Source organism: Poecilia mexicana, unplaced genomic scaffold, assembly GCF_051168715.1.
Source record: "Poecilia mexicana isolate PSO_F unplaced genomic scaffold, ASM5116871v1 scaffold_13, whole genome shotgun sequence".
NCBI classification, from domain to species: domain Eukaryota; kingdom Metazoa; phylum Chordata; class Actinopteri; order Cyprinodontiformes; family Poeciliidae; genus Poecilia; species Poecilia mexicana.
Window position 1 is genome coordinate 4,978,153 of NW_028263382.1, and position 16,283 is coordinate 4,994,435.

General features: G+C 45.9%; 1 protein-coding gene across 2 annotated transcripts in view; it reads left to right on the forward strand.

Annotated features, from left to right (window-relative positions):
• Positions 1–12,738, forward strand: part of dlc (deltaC) — a 282,002-nt gene extending 269,264 nt beyond the window's left edge. Inside the window, exons 8-10 of one of the 2 annotated variants that reach the window (XM_088011502.1) lie at positions 1,473–2,208; positions 2,393–2,507; positions 8,313–12,738. In XM_088011502.1, coding sequence (XP_087867628.1) covers positions 1,473–2,208; positions 2,393–2,507; positions 8,313–8,318 — 857 coding nt within the window. In that variant the 3' untranslated portion in view covers positions 8,319–12,738. Of the gene's footprint in view, positions 1–1,472; positions 2,209–2,392; positions 2,690–8,312 lie in introns of those variants that run through there. The other variant, XM_088011501.1, reaches the window with a different exon arrangement.
• The last annotated feature ends 3,545 nt before the right edge of the window (positions 12,739–16,283 follow it).

The following is a 16,283-nucleotide window of genomic DNA, read 5'->3' on the forward strand; positions in this document are numbered from 1 at the left end:
CACCACCCGGTTCTACACCACCCGGTTCTACACCACCTGGTTCTACACCACCTGGTTCTACACCACCTGGTTCTATACCACCTGGTTCTACACCACCTGGTTCTATACCACCTGGTTCTACACCACCCGGTTCTACACCACGTGGTTCTACACCACCTAGTTCTACACCACCTGGTTCTACACCACCTGGTTCTATACCACCTAGTTCTACACCACCTGGTTCTATACCACCTGGTTCTACACCACCCGGTTCTACACCACGTGGTTCTACACCACCTAGTTCTACACCACCCGGTTCTACACCACCTAGTTCTACACCACCCGGTTCAACACCACCCGGTTCTACACCACCTAGTTCTACACCACCCGGTTCTACATTCCTTCACTTAGAGACTTTAATCTGCTGCTAGTTTATAAATCACTGAACGGATTAAAGACCTGCTGCTGGATCAACATGGAGAAGCAGCTTTCAGCTTCTATGCACCACAGATCTGGTGCATAGATCTGATAGCGCACTTGACTTAATGTAATGTTTCAATTGTTGATTCTGTGTTGCATGGCTTTGTGTTTTTATGATGTAAAGCTCTTTGAAATGCCTTGTTGCTGAAATGTTCTATACAAATATAAGTCAACATGTAAGCTAGCCTGGTAAAAACCAGCTCCTTGCTCTGCTCTCTGCTTCCCCCAGACCATCTGGGCCCTCAACTACAGAAAAACTTTAACATTTTTAAACGACTGGATCTGATCTTACCCTATCGCAAAAGTTTGGCGGTGACGTTTTGCAGCTAGCTTCATCACTATGAAGCTAACAGGAAGTTGCTTGTGCTGTAAACAACCATCCTTCCACTACAACCAGAGAAGAGCCGAGTCAAACATCTTTGTTGGCAATAAAATGTCTTAAACTTTCCTGTTTAATTTCTCAATGTTTGGACTTCTTTTCCACTGAAATTTCCTGAAATTCTAAAACAACTTCTTCTGTTCACTGATTGGCTCATTCTGCTGGAGAAATTGATCTCAATGGGAGAAATCCCAGAAGGAGAAGAGAAGGTAGATGAGAATCAATGACCCAGCTGCGTGTAAGCTGATCTAAATATTTCATAACTCCGATATTTATGTTTGGAATCTGTTAAAGAAATTATGTCAAAATAAAATTTTATCCCACATAGTTGTGCAGCAGTTTTCTCTTTTTCCTCAGTTGCCCCCCCTACAGGTTGATTCCTGCATCATGCATTTTGTGCACAAGGCAACGTGGTGATAGTTGCTGGCGCCGTTGCGTTGCTGGTTCACGTCCTGCCTGGAGGCGGTTGTTGTCCGTAGTTCATGTGTTCTGGGCTCCTCCCACAGCTAGCTGGTAGCTCTTAGCTTGTTGAGTGCTTGCTGGGAGCTGGACAGGCGTCTGAATACGTCGCATTGTCATCAGCATATCTTGACTCCAGGTGTCTGTAGCTGACCCCGTCTCCTCTGCTCTGCAGGTGCACAGTGTCTGGACCTCGGCAGCCGGGTCGTGTGCCAGTGTCGCTCGGGCTTCACCGGGACTCTCTGCGAGACCAACATCGACGACTGTGCCGGCAACCCCTGCCGCAACGCCGGCACGTGCCTGGATGGCATCAATGACTTCAGCTGCTCGTGCACCCTGGGCTTCTCTGGAAAGGACTGCTCGGTGCGCAGCAGTTCCTGCGACCACTTCCCCTGCAGCAACGGGGGAATGTGTTACACCCACTTCTCCGGCCCCGTGTGCCAGTGTCCGCCGGGCTTCATGGGCGCTCGCTGTGAGTACTCCGTCAGCATTCCCTCTCCAAGACCTCCAGGCGGCGACGCCTCTCCGGCGCTGATTGCCGCCATCGCACTCGGCCTGGTCACTCTGTCGCTCCTGGTGTGCGCCTCCATCCACATCCTGCGTCAGCTGCGCCGGGGCAGGAGGCTGGCAGCCATGTCCAGGTCCGTCAAGAATGACCTGGAGACGGTGAACAACCGCAGCGCTGTGATCGGCGGAGGCGTCCCCAACAACGGGAGCCTGGTGGGGGCGCCGGTGTGCAGCCTGAAGGAGAAGGAGGCTTTTCTTCTCCCCGGAGGTCCACATAAAGTGTCCAACAAGGACGCAGCGCTGGCGGAGAAGAGCAGCGACAACGGGTCCATGATCAAAAACAAAATGGCCGACTGTAACCTGGCCAAAGAGGAGCAGCGCCTGGAGAAGAACAAGTTTGACCCGTAAGGCTTTGACAGTGTGATGGTTTGATGGTTTTCTTTGTGCTTCCTGTTCTCTCAGCTCCATGTTTGTGTTCTGGAAGGCAAGTAGAATCATGTTTCCTATCTGGTGTGCCGAGCGTCTCACTGAGCGTGTCTGTGAAGCGCTCCGTTCCTGAACCAACCTCTGTCTCTTCTGCTCAAACAGTCAGAAACATGACTCCTCCATCATCGTCCCTCCTCTCAGTTTTGTGAAGGACAGTGTGTATCAGCCGGTGTTCATCGTCCCGGAGCCCATGGAGCAGCGTGTGTTCGCCACAGAGGTGAGGCTCTAACAGGAGTTTATCGTCCAATCAGCAGCTGGAAGGAAGCAGGTTTGAACCCTGAAGCTCAGAATCAGTTCATTGGCCAAGATTCTGGCACAAGACGGGAATTTGAGTTTTCAACCACTCAGACATGGAGATAAAAACATTAGAGGCAATAAAATACACAGATGATGGGAAAATGTTTGTGTGTTCACCTTTTATTAGAAAGAATAAAAGAAAGGAAACAAACAGCTCAGAGTGTCCGAGTCCTCTGGCGGTTCGGTTTTCACTAGAGAGACGGCAGGAACGTCTGGGTCCTGGTCCGGTCCAGGAAGAGACCCGGACCCAATGCGATGATCTGCTGATCTCCTTCAGGTGCTTCCATTCTGGCTGCCCAGACATCAGGCAGCAGGCCTGTCATTTAAGTCTGGGAGGTTCTGTTGGGACCGGGACGAAGTCGGACCAGTAGAAGGAGGAGCGACCTGAACCCAGACCAGACTGATGCAGAGCAAACGCTGCAGGTTTCCTGGTCTTCTGACGCTGGAACAGGCGGTTAGCGTGTTCCTGAGGTCTTTAGTGCCAGCAGAGGGTCAAAGGGTCAAAGGGCGCAGCGCCAGGGGTTCTGGTAGTCCAGTTGTCCAGTGGGTGAATGTGTTGGAGGTTTGGAACCAGCAGAACGAAGGTGAAAAGGTCAGGAGGTCATCAGTCAGTCTGGGGTTGGGCTCCTGCAGGCAACCGCACAGAGCGGCTCACTCAGCTTGTTCTATGGGGCCCGGTTCTATGGGGCCCGGTTCTATGGGACCCAGCTCCATGGGGCCCGGTTCTATGGGACCCAGCTCTATGGGGCCCGGTTCTATGGGGCCCAGCTCTATGGGGCCCAGCTCTATGGGGCCCGGTTCTATGGGACCCAGCTCCATGGGGCCCGGCTCCATGGGGCCCGGTTCTATAGGACCCAGCTCCATGGGGCCCGGTTCTATAGGGCTCAGCTCCATGGGGCCCGGTTCTATGGGGCCCAGCTCTATGGGGCCCGGCTCCATGGGGCCCGGTTCTATAGGACCCAGCTCCATGGGGCCCGGTTCTATAGGACCCAGCTCCATGGGGCCCGGTTCTATAGGACCCAGCTCCATGGGGCCCGGTTCTATAGGGCCCAGCTCCATGGGGCCTGGTTCTATAGGGCCCAGCTCCATGGGGCCCGGCTCCATGGGGCCCGGTTCTATAGGACCCAGCTCCATGGGGCCCGGTTCTATAGGACCCAGCTCCATGGGGCCCGGTTCTATAGGGCCCAGCTCCATGGGGCCTGGTTCTATAGGGTCCAGCTCCATGGGGCCCGGCTCCATGGGGCCCGGTTCTATAGGACCCAGCTCCATGGGGCCCGGCTCCATGGGGCCCGGTTCTATAGGACCCAGCTCCATGGGGCCCGGCTCCATGGGGCCCGGTTCTATAGGACCCAGCTCCATGGGGCCCGGTTCTATAGGGCCCAGCTCCATGGGGCCCGGTTCTATAGGACCCAGCTCTATGGGGCCCGGTTCTATGGGGCCCGGTTCTATGGGACCCAGCTCCATGGGGCCCGGTTCTATAGGACCCAGCTCCATGGGGCCCGGTTCTATAGGGCCCAGCTCCATGGGGCCCGGTTCTATAGGACCCAGCTCCATGGGGCCCGGTTCTATAGGACCCAGCTCCATGGGGCCCGGTTCTATAGGGCCCAGCTCCATGGGGCCCGGTTCTATAGGACCCAGCTCTATGGGGCCCGGTTCTATGGGACCCAGCTCCATGGGGCCCGGCTCCTTCAGGTCTCCTCTGTGTTCTGTGAAGTGAACCATAAATTTTTGTTGTTTTATGTGAAAATCGTTTTTGTTTTTAGACAAACGTCCTGATTCCTGATGATCAGTTACTTCGATTAGATCCAGTTGATCCAGTTGATCCAGTTGATCTGTGGTTGCAGCTGCAGCCTCAGAGGATCCTGTAGATCTGCATCAGTCCAGACTGGCTGCAGGTTGGAAGGAGGTGATGAAGGTCGTCTCTGTGCTTCAGGGAAAGATTGAACAATCAGCCTGCTGAGGCTCGTTTGGTCCTCTGTCCACTGGTCCTCTGTCCACTGGTCCTCTGTCCACTGGTCCTCTGTCCACTGGTCGTCCTCTGTTTCAGAAAGGTTTGCTTCCATCAACAGTTTCTAACGCAGAGCCTCAAAACGTGCATAAAAATCATCGACTTAAACACGACTAATGATCAGCTGCATGAGGGACAGAATCAGTCTAGACACGGTGTCTCAGTGGGACACAGTGTCTCAGTGGGACACGATGTCTCAGTGGGACACGGTGTCTCAGTGGGACACGGTGTCTCAGTGGGACACGATGTCTCAGTGGGACACGGTGTCTAAGTGGGACACGGTGTCTCAGTGGGACACTTCACTGGACAGATTCTCCCAGTTAAATTTCCCAGGAATGATAACCCTGGAGTAAAAAGCTGTTTCTGTCTTGGTGGCGTTTGGCCACATCTGGACTCTGGCCTGTCGGGTCTCGCAGGAAGAATCCAAGATGGCAGCCGAGGTGCCTTGCTGTTGTGTTTTTAAGAGACAAGTGGATCAGAAGTGAAATTTCTTGTGGGCAAAACATCCTGAATAAAGTTTATTCTGATTCTGAGTACAGGAACAAACCTGCCTTCACAATAAAAGCCCCAGAGATGGTTGACGGTTATTTATGGAAAATATAATGCGACTCACAGCATCACGGAGCTAAAAGAGGAACATCTGGATGAGTTGATTTGGTTTATTTCTGACTGCATCGTCTCTCAGTCTGAACTCGTTCGGCTGGCGGTTCTTCAGCAGGTCCGATTAACTGACAGAGTGATGATCATGAGACCCGTTTTCTGCTCCTGCTGGGCAGGAGATCTGCTAGTTAGCTTATGTCTGGGCTCCAGTGAGCGGGTCGGCTCAGTTCGGCTGCAGGTCCGGTCCGGTTGGGGCAGAGCATCACAGAACCCGGCCCAGTGCTGGGGACGAAGAAACGTCACTGCTTTGAGCCAGCAGGAGGCGCAGCAGCGGAGGAATCCGACGCCTGGGTGGAGGTTTGGGTTTAACCCCGCCTGAATGCGGACCGAACAGAACCACAGCGACCTGCTGCACCGTTCAGTGGAAACGAGCATCAGAACCCGTCCTTGGTTCTGATGAGTTGGACCACCGATGGATCTGACAATCAGCCAGTCAGGGAAACAGTTTGTGTCCAAAGTCAGTCGACTCTCATGCCGTCATCCATATATGGAGTCACTTCCTGTTGGTCAGACAGGCCAGGCGATGAATACGACTTACTGATGCAGCTCATCTTTATGGCTAAAATATGTGAGGAGGTCAGAGGTCAGATGAACCGTCTGAGTTCTTCTTTTGGTCTCTTCACTTTGAAAAATGTTCCCTGATTTCAAAACTTTCCACTGCAGATAAAAAGTCAAATGTATTCATGTGATGACATCATGTGGTTTCTGGGTTCAGCTTGTTGAATATTAATGAAACTGTTAGCATTAGCATTAGCATCAGGATGCTCAGTCTGCAGGGATTTTGCTGTAATTCTTACCTGAACATCTTTTTCATGAATAATACAGATAATAACAAAGCAATAAAATTTCATGTGTAGTTTAAATAAATCACCTTTAATTTACTGAACATTTTATAGTTCCTTGAACTAACCATCCTTATGTAATAAAAACATTTCCTTCCAGGGGATTCTGGGTAGCAGCCGGAAGGAAACGATCCGGTTTCTGTCAGTAAAGTTGATTTAACAGATCTAAGACTCAAATATCTATACATATGTGGATATTTGGGGTTTCCTCCTGATGGCTCTGCTGGTATGTGTCAGACTGATGTCAGTGACTTTAACAGAACATTTATAGGTTGTTAGAACAGCTTGACTATGTTACTGAACTGATTAGACAGCAGGTAAGTGTTTAAACTTTCCTTTCCAGTCCACCTGCATGCTGCCTGTTCCTTTCTGTGTCCGTCCGCTCCGCTGCTGATGAACAAATGAAAACCGTCCGACCCAACATCTGTGACTGGCCACAACAAAACCAGGAACAAGTGAGACCCATGTATGGAGGCCTCAGTCCTCATGGCGGCGGTCGCAGGTTCGATTCCCAGCCTGGCGACATTTGCCGCGTGTCTTCCCCGTCTCTCATTGCCTTCTGTGTTTCTGTTCCTGGTTTTGTTCCCATAATGTCCAACTGACTGTGGGAACTCTTCAGACTCTTTGGGTTGAAGACGAGACCGTCATCGGCGTAGAGTCTGAGGTTTTCTAATTCGCAAAGCTTTGCTCTGGACGCCGTAACAAACCCGCTTCGACTCCCAGCTAACCTCACTTTGGTTCTGCTAAATTCTTTATGATTATCCTGTTACCGGAGGAACCGCTCCTGGATCCGACCCGACCCAGCAGAATATTTAGTTTGTCTGCAGATTGAGTTCCAGCATGATGCTGCCACTGTTAGGAAACCTGAAATCTGTTTTTCATGACCAGCCTCTGTTTTTTCCTTTCAGGTGTTTCGATCTGCACGTCGTCAGCATAAATGCCACTTCTGGTGGATTTTCATGATTTATTTGATCCAGAATCTAGTAATCATTATATTGCATCTTAATCCTCCCAGAAACTCAGTGACCCTTCACCGTCCATTCCTACAGCAGTTCAGATGAGAGCCTGACATGCAGCGATAGCTCTCTGTTAAATCCTTTCCATTTCATGCAAAACTTTACATGTTAGGAGAAAAACAGTAAATTCAAACCTGTGAACCAAATTTTAAGCAGTGGGCCTAAAGTGCTAATCATAAACATTTTATCTGCTAATGCTAAACCATTATACCAACATAGCTTAGTGAAAGCTAATGCTAAAGCACTCATTTCCATCATGTTGATATAGCATGGCACATCATCCTCAACAGTCAAACCTTCCTGGACGGTTTCGCTTCAGACTGCTGACCTTTCACCCACAGCTTCAGCTTCATAGCTGATGAGTGTTGCTAAATTTCTTTGTTGCTAATTTAGCCTCATTGACTTTTGGCCAGAAAGCATGGAGGACATCAGTAGATTTTTAACTGCTTACTGTACAACAGCAATGCATTCTGGGTGCAGAGTAAATGTCTAACTACTTGAAGAATTCATAAGATAAACACAGATAATCAACTTCATTCAACTGAAAACAACCGAGTAAATTAGTGCTTTAGAGTTTATCTGGTTGATTATCTCGGGGGAAGCTAAGTGTGCTAAACGTCTGCAAAGTTAGCGAAGAAGCTAAAGCACTAAACAAAACCTGTTTGCTGTCTCATTGTTTCATGTAAAATCAAAGCTCTAAAAGTCTTTAAAATATTTATCCCGACACTTCATCATAGGTTATGTTTGTTAATCGTCGAACGTGTTTTCTTTGTTTTTAACGGAGTTACACAGACTTTAAAGGTTTTCTCTCTTTCTGCTGCTCAAAGGTGCGGCCACACGGCTCAGTTCCAGGAACTAGTCCCAGCCATCCTCACTAAACCTTCTATTAAAATGTTTCTTTAATGAATGTCAGATCCCATAACCTTTTGCTCCTTGTTTTTACTGGAAAATCCAATTATTAGACAAACAGGAAGCTGCAGATTGCAGAGGCGTTAGGTCCAGAAGCCGTTCACAACGGGCTCGTTTTCTTCACTTATTCAACTCGTTCTAACTGTAGTTTGGTTCTTTAAATGTGCGTTATTCTAATCTGCCCGTTATCAGCTCCAAATCCCCAGTTTACGTCTGTTTTTTAGATTTGAGGGTGAAAAGGCCATCCTGTATGCTGATGACTAACTGCTGTTTCTTTGTCTTGTTCTCAGGTATAGCCCTGAGTTTTCAGACCACCAGCGGAGGAGCTTTCGCGCTGGAGGGCCTGAAACGTTTCTGTCCTGGACAGAACAGCCAGAGGATCAATTCTACACACACATTTTTATTTAATATTTATTGCTGCTGCTCAATGGAAACAAGCAAACAACACAAGGACTCATTCTGCTTCAATAGTGACAATGTTGGGATGAAAGAGAGAGAATATAAACGCACACCATTTATCTTTGTATACTTTTAAATCTCCATCCAACTTTCTTTACTTTTTATATATGAACAAGAAAATGAATTGTCCTTCAATCAGAAAATGCTGTTTGACAAGAACGATCAAATATCCTCTGCCTGATTTTGCAGGAACTGAAACTTTCTTTGAACCATCTGGACTTTGTCTAAAAGCTGCAGAGAATTTAATGACTCTGAATATTTTTCTGATCATTTCGTCTCATTGCTTTTTAATGGAATCAATCATGATGCAGCGGCCTGTTGAGAAAACCCAGTGCCGACTCTCTGTCACCGTAGAAAACCAGAAAACTCTCAAGTCAACGTAGAAAACCAGAAAACTCTCAAGTTATCATCCAAACCAGAAAACTCTCAAGTCGCTGTCCAAACCAGAAAACTCTCAAGTCACTGTAGAAAACCCGAAAACTCTCAAGTCACCGTAGAAAACGAGAAAACTCTCAAGTTATTGTCCAAACCAGAAAACTCTGTCACCGTCCAAGCCAGAAAACTCTCATGTCACTGTAGAAAACCAGAAAACTCTCAAGTTATCATCCAAACCAGAAAACTCTCAAGTCACCGTCCAAACCAGAAAACTCTGTCACTGTCCAAACCAGAAAACTCTCAAGTCGCCGTCCAAACCAGAAAACTCTGTCACCGTCCAAGCCAGAAAACTCTCATGTCACTGTAGAAAACCAGAAAACTCTCAAGTTATCATCCAAACCAGAAAACTCTCAAGTCACCGTCCAAACCAGAAAACTCTGTCACTGTCCAAACCAGAAAACTCTCAAGTCACCATGGAAAACCAGAAAACTCTGTCACTGTCCAAACCAGAAAACTCTCAAGTCGCCGTCCAAACCAGAAAACTCTGTCACCGTCCAAGCCAGAAAACTCTCATGTCACCGTAGAAAACCAGAAAACTCTCAAGTTATTGTCCAAACCAGAAAACTCTGTCACCCTCCAAACCAGAAAACTCTCAAGTCACCGTAGAAAACGAGAAAACTCTCAAGTTATTGTCCAAACCAGAAAACTCTCAAGTTATTGTCCAAACCAGAAAACTCTCAAGTCGCCGTCCAAACCAGAAAACTCTGTCACCCTCCAAATCAGAAAACTCTCAAGTCACCGTAGAAAACCAGAAAACTCTCAAGTCACTGTAGAAAACCAGAAAACTCTCAAGTTATTGTCCAAACCAGAAAACTCTCAAGTCACTGTAGAAAACCAGAAAACTCTCAAGTTATCATCCAAACCAGAAAACTCTCAAGTCACCATGGAAAACCAGAAAACTCTGTCACTGTCCAAACCAGAAAACTCTCAAGTTGCCGTCCAAACCAGAAAACTCTGTCACCGTCCAAGCCAGAAAACTCTCATGTCACTGTAGAAAACCAGAAAACTCTCAAGTTATCATCCAAACCAGAAAACTCTCAAGTCACCGTCCAAACCAGAAAACTCTGTCACTGTCCAAACCAGAAAACTCTCAAGTCACCATGGAAAACCAGAAAACTCTGTCACTGTCCAAACCAGAAAACTCTCAAGTCGCCGTCCAAACCAGAAAACTCTGTCACCGACCAAGCCAGAAAACTCTCATGTCACCGTAGAAAACCAGAAAACTCTCAAGTTATTGTCCAAACCAGAAAACTCTGTCACCGTCCAAGCCAGAAAACTCTCATGTCACCGTAGAAAACCAGAAAACTCTCAAGTTATTGTCCAAACCAGAAAACTCTGTCACTGTCCAAACCAGAAAACTCTCAAGTCACCATGGAAAACCAGAAAACTCTGTCACTGTCCAAACCAGAAAACTCTCAAGTCGCCGTCCAAACCAGAAAACTCTGTCACCGACCAAGCCAGAAAACTCTCATGTCACCGTAGAAAACCAGAAAACTCTCAAGTTATTGTCCAAACCAGAAAACTCTGTCACCGTCCAAGCCAGAAAACTCTCATGTCACCGTAGAAAACCAGAAAACTCTCAAGTTATTGTCCAAACCAGAAAACTCTCAGGTCACTGTAGAAAACCAGAAAACTCTGTCACCCTCCAAACCAGAAAACTCTCAAGTCACTGTAGAAAACCAGAAAATTCTCAAGTCACCGTAGAAAACGAAAAAACTCTCAAGTCACCGTAGAAAACCAGAAAACTCTGTCACCCTCCAAACCAGAAAACTCTCAAGTCACCATAGAAAACCCGAAAACTCTCAAGTCACCGTAGAAAACGAGAAAACTCTCAAGTTATTGTCCAAACCAGAAAACTCTGTCACCGTCCAAGCCAGAAAACTCTAATGTCACCGTAGAAAACCAGAAAACTCTCAAGTTATTGTCCAAACCAGAAAACTCTCAAGTTGTCGTCCAAACCAGAAAACTCTGTCACTGTCCAAACCAGAAAACTCTCAAGTCACTGTAGAAAACCAGAAAACTCTGTCACCCTCCAAACCAGAAAACTCTCAAGTCACCGTAGAAAACGAAAAAACTCTCAAGTCACCGTAGAAAACGAAAAAACTCTCAAGTCACCGTAGAAAACCAGAAAACTCTGTCACCCTCCAAACCAGAAAACTCTCAAGTCACCGTAGAAAACGAGAAAACTCTCAAGTTATTGTCCAAACCAGAAAACTCTCAAGTTATTGTCCAAACCAGAAAACTCTCAAGTCGCCGTCCAAACCAGAAAACTCTGTCACCCTCCAAACCAGAAAACTCTCAAGTCACCGTAGAAAACCAGAAAACTCTCAAGTCACTGTAGAAAACCAGAAAACTCTCAAGTTATTGTCCAAACCAGAAAACTCTCAAGTCACTGTAGAAAACCAGAAAACTCTCAAGTTGCCGTCCAAACCAGAAAACTCTCAAGTCGCCGTCCAAACCAGAAAACTCTGTCACCCTCCAAACCAGAAAACTCTCAAGTCACCATAGAAAACCAGAAAACTCTCAAGTCACTGTAGAAAACCAGAAAACTCTCAAGTTATTGTCCAAACCAGAAAACTCTCAAGTCATCATAGAAAACCAGAAAACTCTGTCACCCTCCAAACCAGAAAACTCTCAAGTCACCGTAGAAAACGAAAAAACTCTCAAGTCACCGTAGAAAACGAAAAAACTCTCAAGTCACCGTAGAAAACCAGAAAACTCTGTCACCCTCCAAACCAGAAAACTCTCAAGTCACCGTAGAAAACGAGAAAACTCTCAAGTTATTGTCCAAACCAGAAAACTCTCAAGTTATTGTCCAAACCAGAAAACTCTCAAGTCGCCGTCCAAACCAGAAAACTCTGTCACCCTCCAAACCAGAAAACTCTCAAGTCACCGTAGAAAACCAGAAAACTCTCAAGTCACTGTAGAAAACCAGAAAACTCTCAAGTTATTGTCCAAACCAGAAAACTCTCAAGTCACTGTAGAAAACCAGAAAACTCTCAAGTTGCCGCCCAAACCAGAAAACTCTCAAGTCGCCGTCCAAACCAGAAAACTCTGTCACCCTCCAAACCAGAAAACTCTCAAGTCACCATAGAAAACCAGAAAACTCTCAAGTCACTGTAGAAAACCAGAAAACTCTCAAGTTATTGTCCAAACCAGAAAACTCTCAAGTCACTGTAGAAAACCAGAAAACTCTCAAGTTGCCGTCCAAACCAGAAAACTCTCAAGTCGCCGTCCAAACCAGAAAACTCTCAAGTCGCCGTCCAAACCAGAAAACTCTTAAGTCACCGTAGAAAACCAGAAAACTCTCAAGTCACTGTAGAAAACCAGAAAACTCTCAAGTTGCCGTCCAAACCAGAAAACTCTCAAGTCATCATAGAAAACCAGAAAACTCTCAAGTCATCATAGAAAACCAGAAAACTCTCTCACCGTCCAAACCAGAAAACCTGGAAGTGCCTCGTTGAAAAAAGCAGCTGCAGGATGTAAAACAGCTCAAGCTGTTTTGTTTTTCAGGTCGCTCCAGCAGACCAGAGCAGGTTTTCTTATTCAGACTCGACAGGTTGATCGATGTCTGAAGTCATGAACAGATGGTGGAAACGTCCTGCTGATATTAAGATGTAAATGATCTCGGTTTGTTTTCCAGCCTCCTGTGCTTTTAAAAACAATGCGGTGTGTACATATCATCCAGAGGACGGTTTTCATTTTTAATTTTGTCTGCTGTAAATAATTTTGTATTTATGGAAGAGAATTGTATATATGTTCTTGTTAATGTTTCAGTCAGAATCAAGAAATATATATTTTTCATAAATGAATCATAAAATACTTGTGTGTGTTGTTTTTATTGCAGTTTTCCTCAGGAAGCCGAAAATCTGAATCATCCGAGCTGCAGCTAAAACACGGAGCTGGATTATATTCCGGATTCACATAGAACTATTTTTCCAGATCATTTCATGATTTTATTAGATCTGTTACAAAAATAACAAAGAAGTTTTATTAATCAGTTTAACTGAAATGTATAAATGGTGTAATAATAATAATCATTATCATTATTCTGCTGGTTTAGCCCTCAACATCACAGGTCCTCCTCCGTACCAAACTATGGGTGTTTGGTCCTTTTGACCAGACGGCCTTGGCCTAGTTAAAGTCCCAGCAGCTGGCAGGCCTTAGTATTTTGCATCATTTTTCTGCCCAGTGGAAACAAGAAGTTATAAATTACAAATTAAAAACTAATGAAAACATGAATCACTGATGCAGTTTGTACATTTATCATTTAAAAGAAATTTATTTGTGAACTTTTAATCACTGATTCATTAAAGTTAAAGGTCAAAGCAGATATTTAACTTTCACTGTAAAAAATTACACGTTTTCCTGTCTGACATTAAAATAAATTCTGTTTCAGGATGAACTGAATTATTTATTCTAAACATTTCAGACTCGCTCTATAAATGAGAATATTAATTAATTTATTTTATCACAAAGTGAAAATTAACTGATGGATGTTTGAAAGCCTTTTTCTGTTAATCATGATTTTCTTTTTAAAGTTGATGACAACAAATTTAGCATTTAAATATTACATGAGAACAATAAAAAAATAAACCTTTTTAAGAACAACTGTGGCTTAATGCAGAGCGTATTTAATACCTGCTTAGTGTTTATTTTAATCTGACTGAATCTCATTGGGACAAATTTATTCAAAATGACTGTAGAGTCAAACTTAAATACATTTGTTTTATAAAAATTATTAAAAATTATTTTTTTACTGAGATGTCAGAGTAAAGGGGATGAACACAAATGCATGCCGCACTTTTAGGATTTTCACATAAAATAATTTCCCAAAGATGATCCAGGCAAAAACATAAATGAAAATTAAATAATGAAGTTTTTTTAAGGAAGGCGGCGATAAGTAAAAGTCAGAGGTCAGGAAGAATCCTGAGTCCTCAAAGAAAAACGTTTCACAAATTTCTCAGGAAGTTCAGGCTGCAGAACCGAGCCGTGTGTGTGTGTGTGTGTGTGTGAGAAACAGGCAACTCAGGAGGCGGCTGGGGGGCAGATGAAAGCAGAGTGAGAGTGAAGATCTCTCACACCTGTCATCACTCTGTCACCATCTGCGACCTTTGACCTGCTCCGGTTCTTCACAGCTTGTTTTGGAAATGAGCAGCGTGTTCACGCTGAATCCTGAGTGATGGGGCCTGTGTGTGTGTGTGTGTGTGTGTGTGTGTGTGTGTTTGGGGTAATCTGGGTTTTCCCTCAGACCCTCCATGAACGCCGCGGCGTGACGCCCTAAAATCAGCAGTCACGACCCCGGGGTTAAAGGTCGAGCAGGGAGGAAGTGACAGTCGTCTGACGAGTAGACCAGGTCAAAGGTCAGCGAGTGAAGCTGTCTGGTGTTTTCTTCTCAGGACCAACAGCAGAAACATTATTTGAATAATTTCCTCCCAGACCAACTGGAGCTGACCCAGTCAGACCAGCAGAACCGGGCCCGCCGGGTCGGCTCTCAACTTTCTGTGAACGAAGAAAAATGTAATGTTAATAATAATAATCCAGCCGTTACCATGGAAACATCTGAAGGTCCACCGTCTGAGGCGGGTCGGCGTCTGTCCACCTGATGAGATCAATATTTACCTGATCAGATGTGATTGGACCAGAATCGGGTCGTGACCTCCAGCTTTGGCTCGTTTTTTCTTTTTAACGTTTTTATTTGTTTATTTTGTTTCTGTTAATAAACATAAATTTATTGGAAGAGAAAATAAATTCATATCAGAGAAACTGAAGCTTCCAAGGCAGGAAGAGCAGGAGGGAACGGACCTGCTGGTTCTGGACCTGCTGGTTCTGGACCTGCTGGATCTGGACCTGCTGGATCTGGACCTGCTGGATCTGGTAGTTCTGGTGGTTCAGGTTCTCAGAGTTGTAATGTTGTTCTGGTTCCTGCCGATCAGCTCTGGAGCAGAACCGCTGATCCAGCAGGCCGGAGGTTCTGATCAGAGCTTCCTCCTCGTCCTGCAGCTGACCTTTGACCCCGCCCACCGTGGGAACGTCGTCAGGAGGAATAGTCGGCGTGACAACAAGGAGGTTATCGCCACGGTGATGATGAGCCTAACAGACACCCAGCACCTGGCAGACCCCCACCGAGCACACACACACACACACACACACACACCACACACACCACACACACACACCACACACACACCACACACACACACCACACACACACCACACACACACATACACCACACCACACACACACACACACACCACACACACACACACCACACACACACACACACACACACACACACACACACCACACACACACACCACACACACACCACACACACACATACACCACACCACACACACACACACCACACACACACCACACACACACACACCACACACACACACACACACACACACACACACACACACACACACACCACACACACACACCACACACACACACACACCCTCTCTCTCTGACGGTGACGCTTCGGGTCTGAAGCTGAATTTTTTTTACGTTTCCTGCTGTTCAGATTATTTATGTGATAAAAATAAATCACTTCTAATGTTTTCATTTCTTCAGATTTGATTCTTCGGGTTTTTGTACTGGACTTCTTTCTGGACAGATTTCCAGATTAACTTCAGGATTTGTTGAAGAATCAAATGTATTATTTTCATTTTGATCTTTCAGAAAGTGACATAAAATCTGAAACATTTTATTGAATTACTTTATTTTAATCTCAGAGAGAATTTGGGTTTTTATCGGCCCTCAGAGTCGGGTCTCTGACCAGAACCCGACCTGTGACTCGGTCCACAGGCACCTGAGGATTGCAGACCCAAAAGAACCGGCAGACGCAGCGAGGCGACCATCAGGTCAGGGTTCTGGTTCCGGTCCGTTCCTCTCCTGCTACTTTAGAAACATTTACAAAAAATTTAATATTTTTCCTCATTGAGTCAAAATCTACACATAAAGTAAAAAATAACGTTTTGCTATTAAAAATGTGATTTCTGTTCTTCGCCAAATCAATCAAAGACAATAACTGGACATCAAGTCAGAAGGAACACTGCCACCTGCAGGTGGGAGGTAGCATCACTTCTTCCAACGTTTTTGAAACTAATTCAACCTGTGCCATCGAGACGATGGACAAGCAGAAACATAGATGATGTTTTTATCAACTCTTGTTGCCGGTTCATGGCTCACTGGGTTGCTGGTTCATTACCTGCTCTGCTGCTGGTGGGGTCAGAGGTCCTGGTGGCATCCGTGCATGGCAGCCTCGGCTCCATCAGACTGACACAGGGCAGCTGTGGCTACTCCAGTAGCTCTCCACCATCAGCGTGTGAAGAACTGTGGATTCCTCTGGACTTCA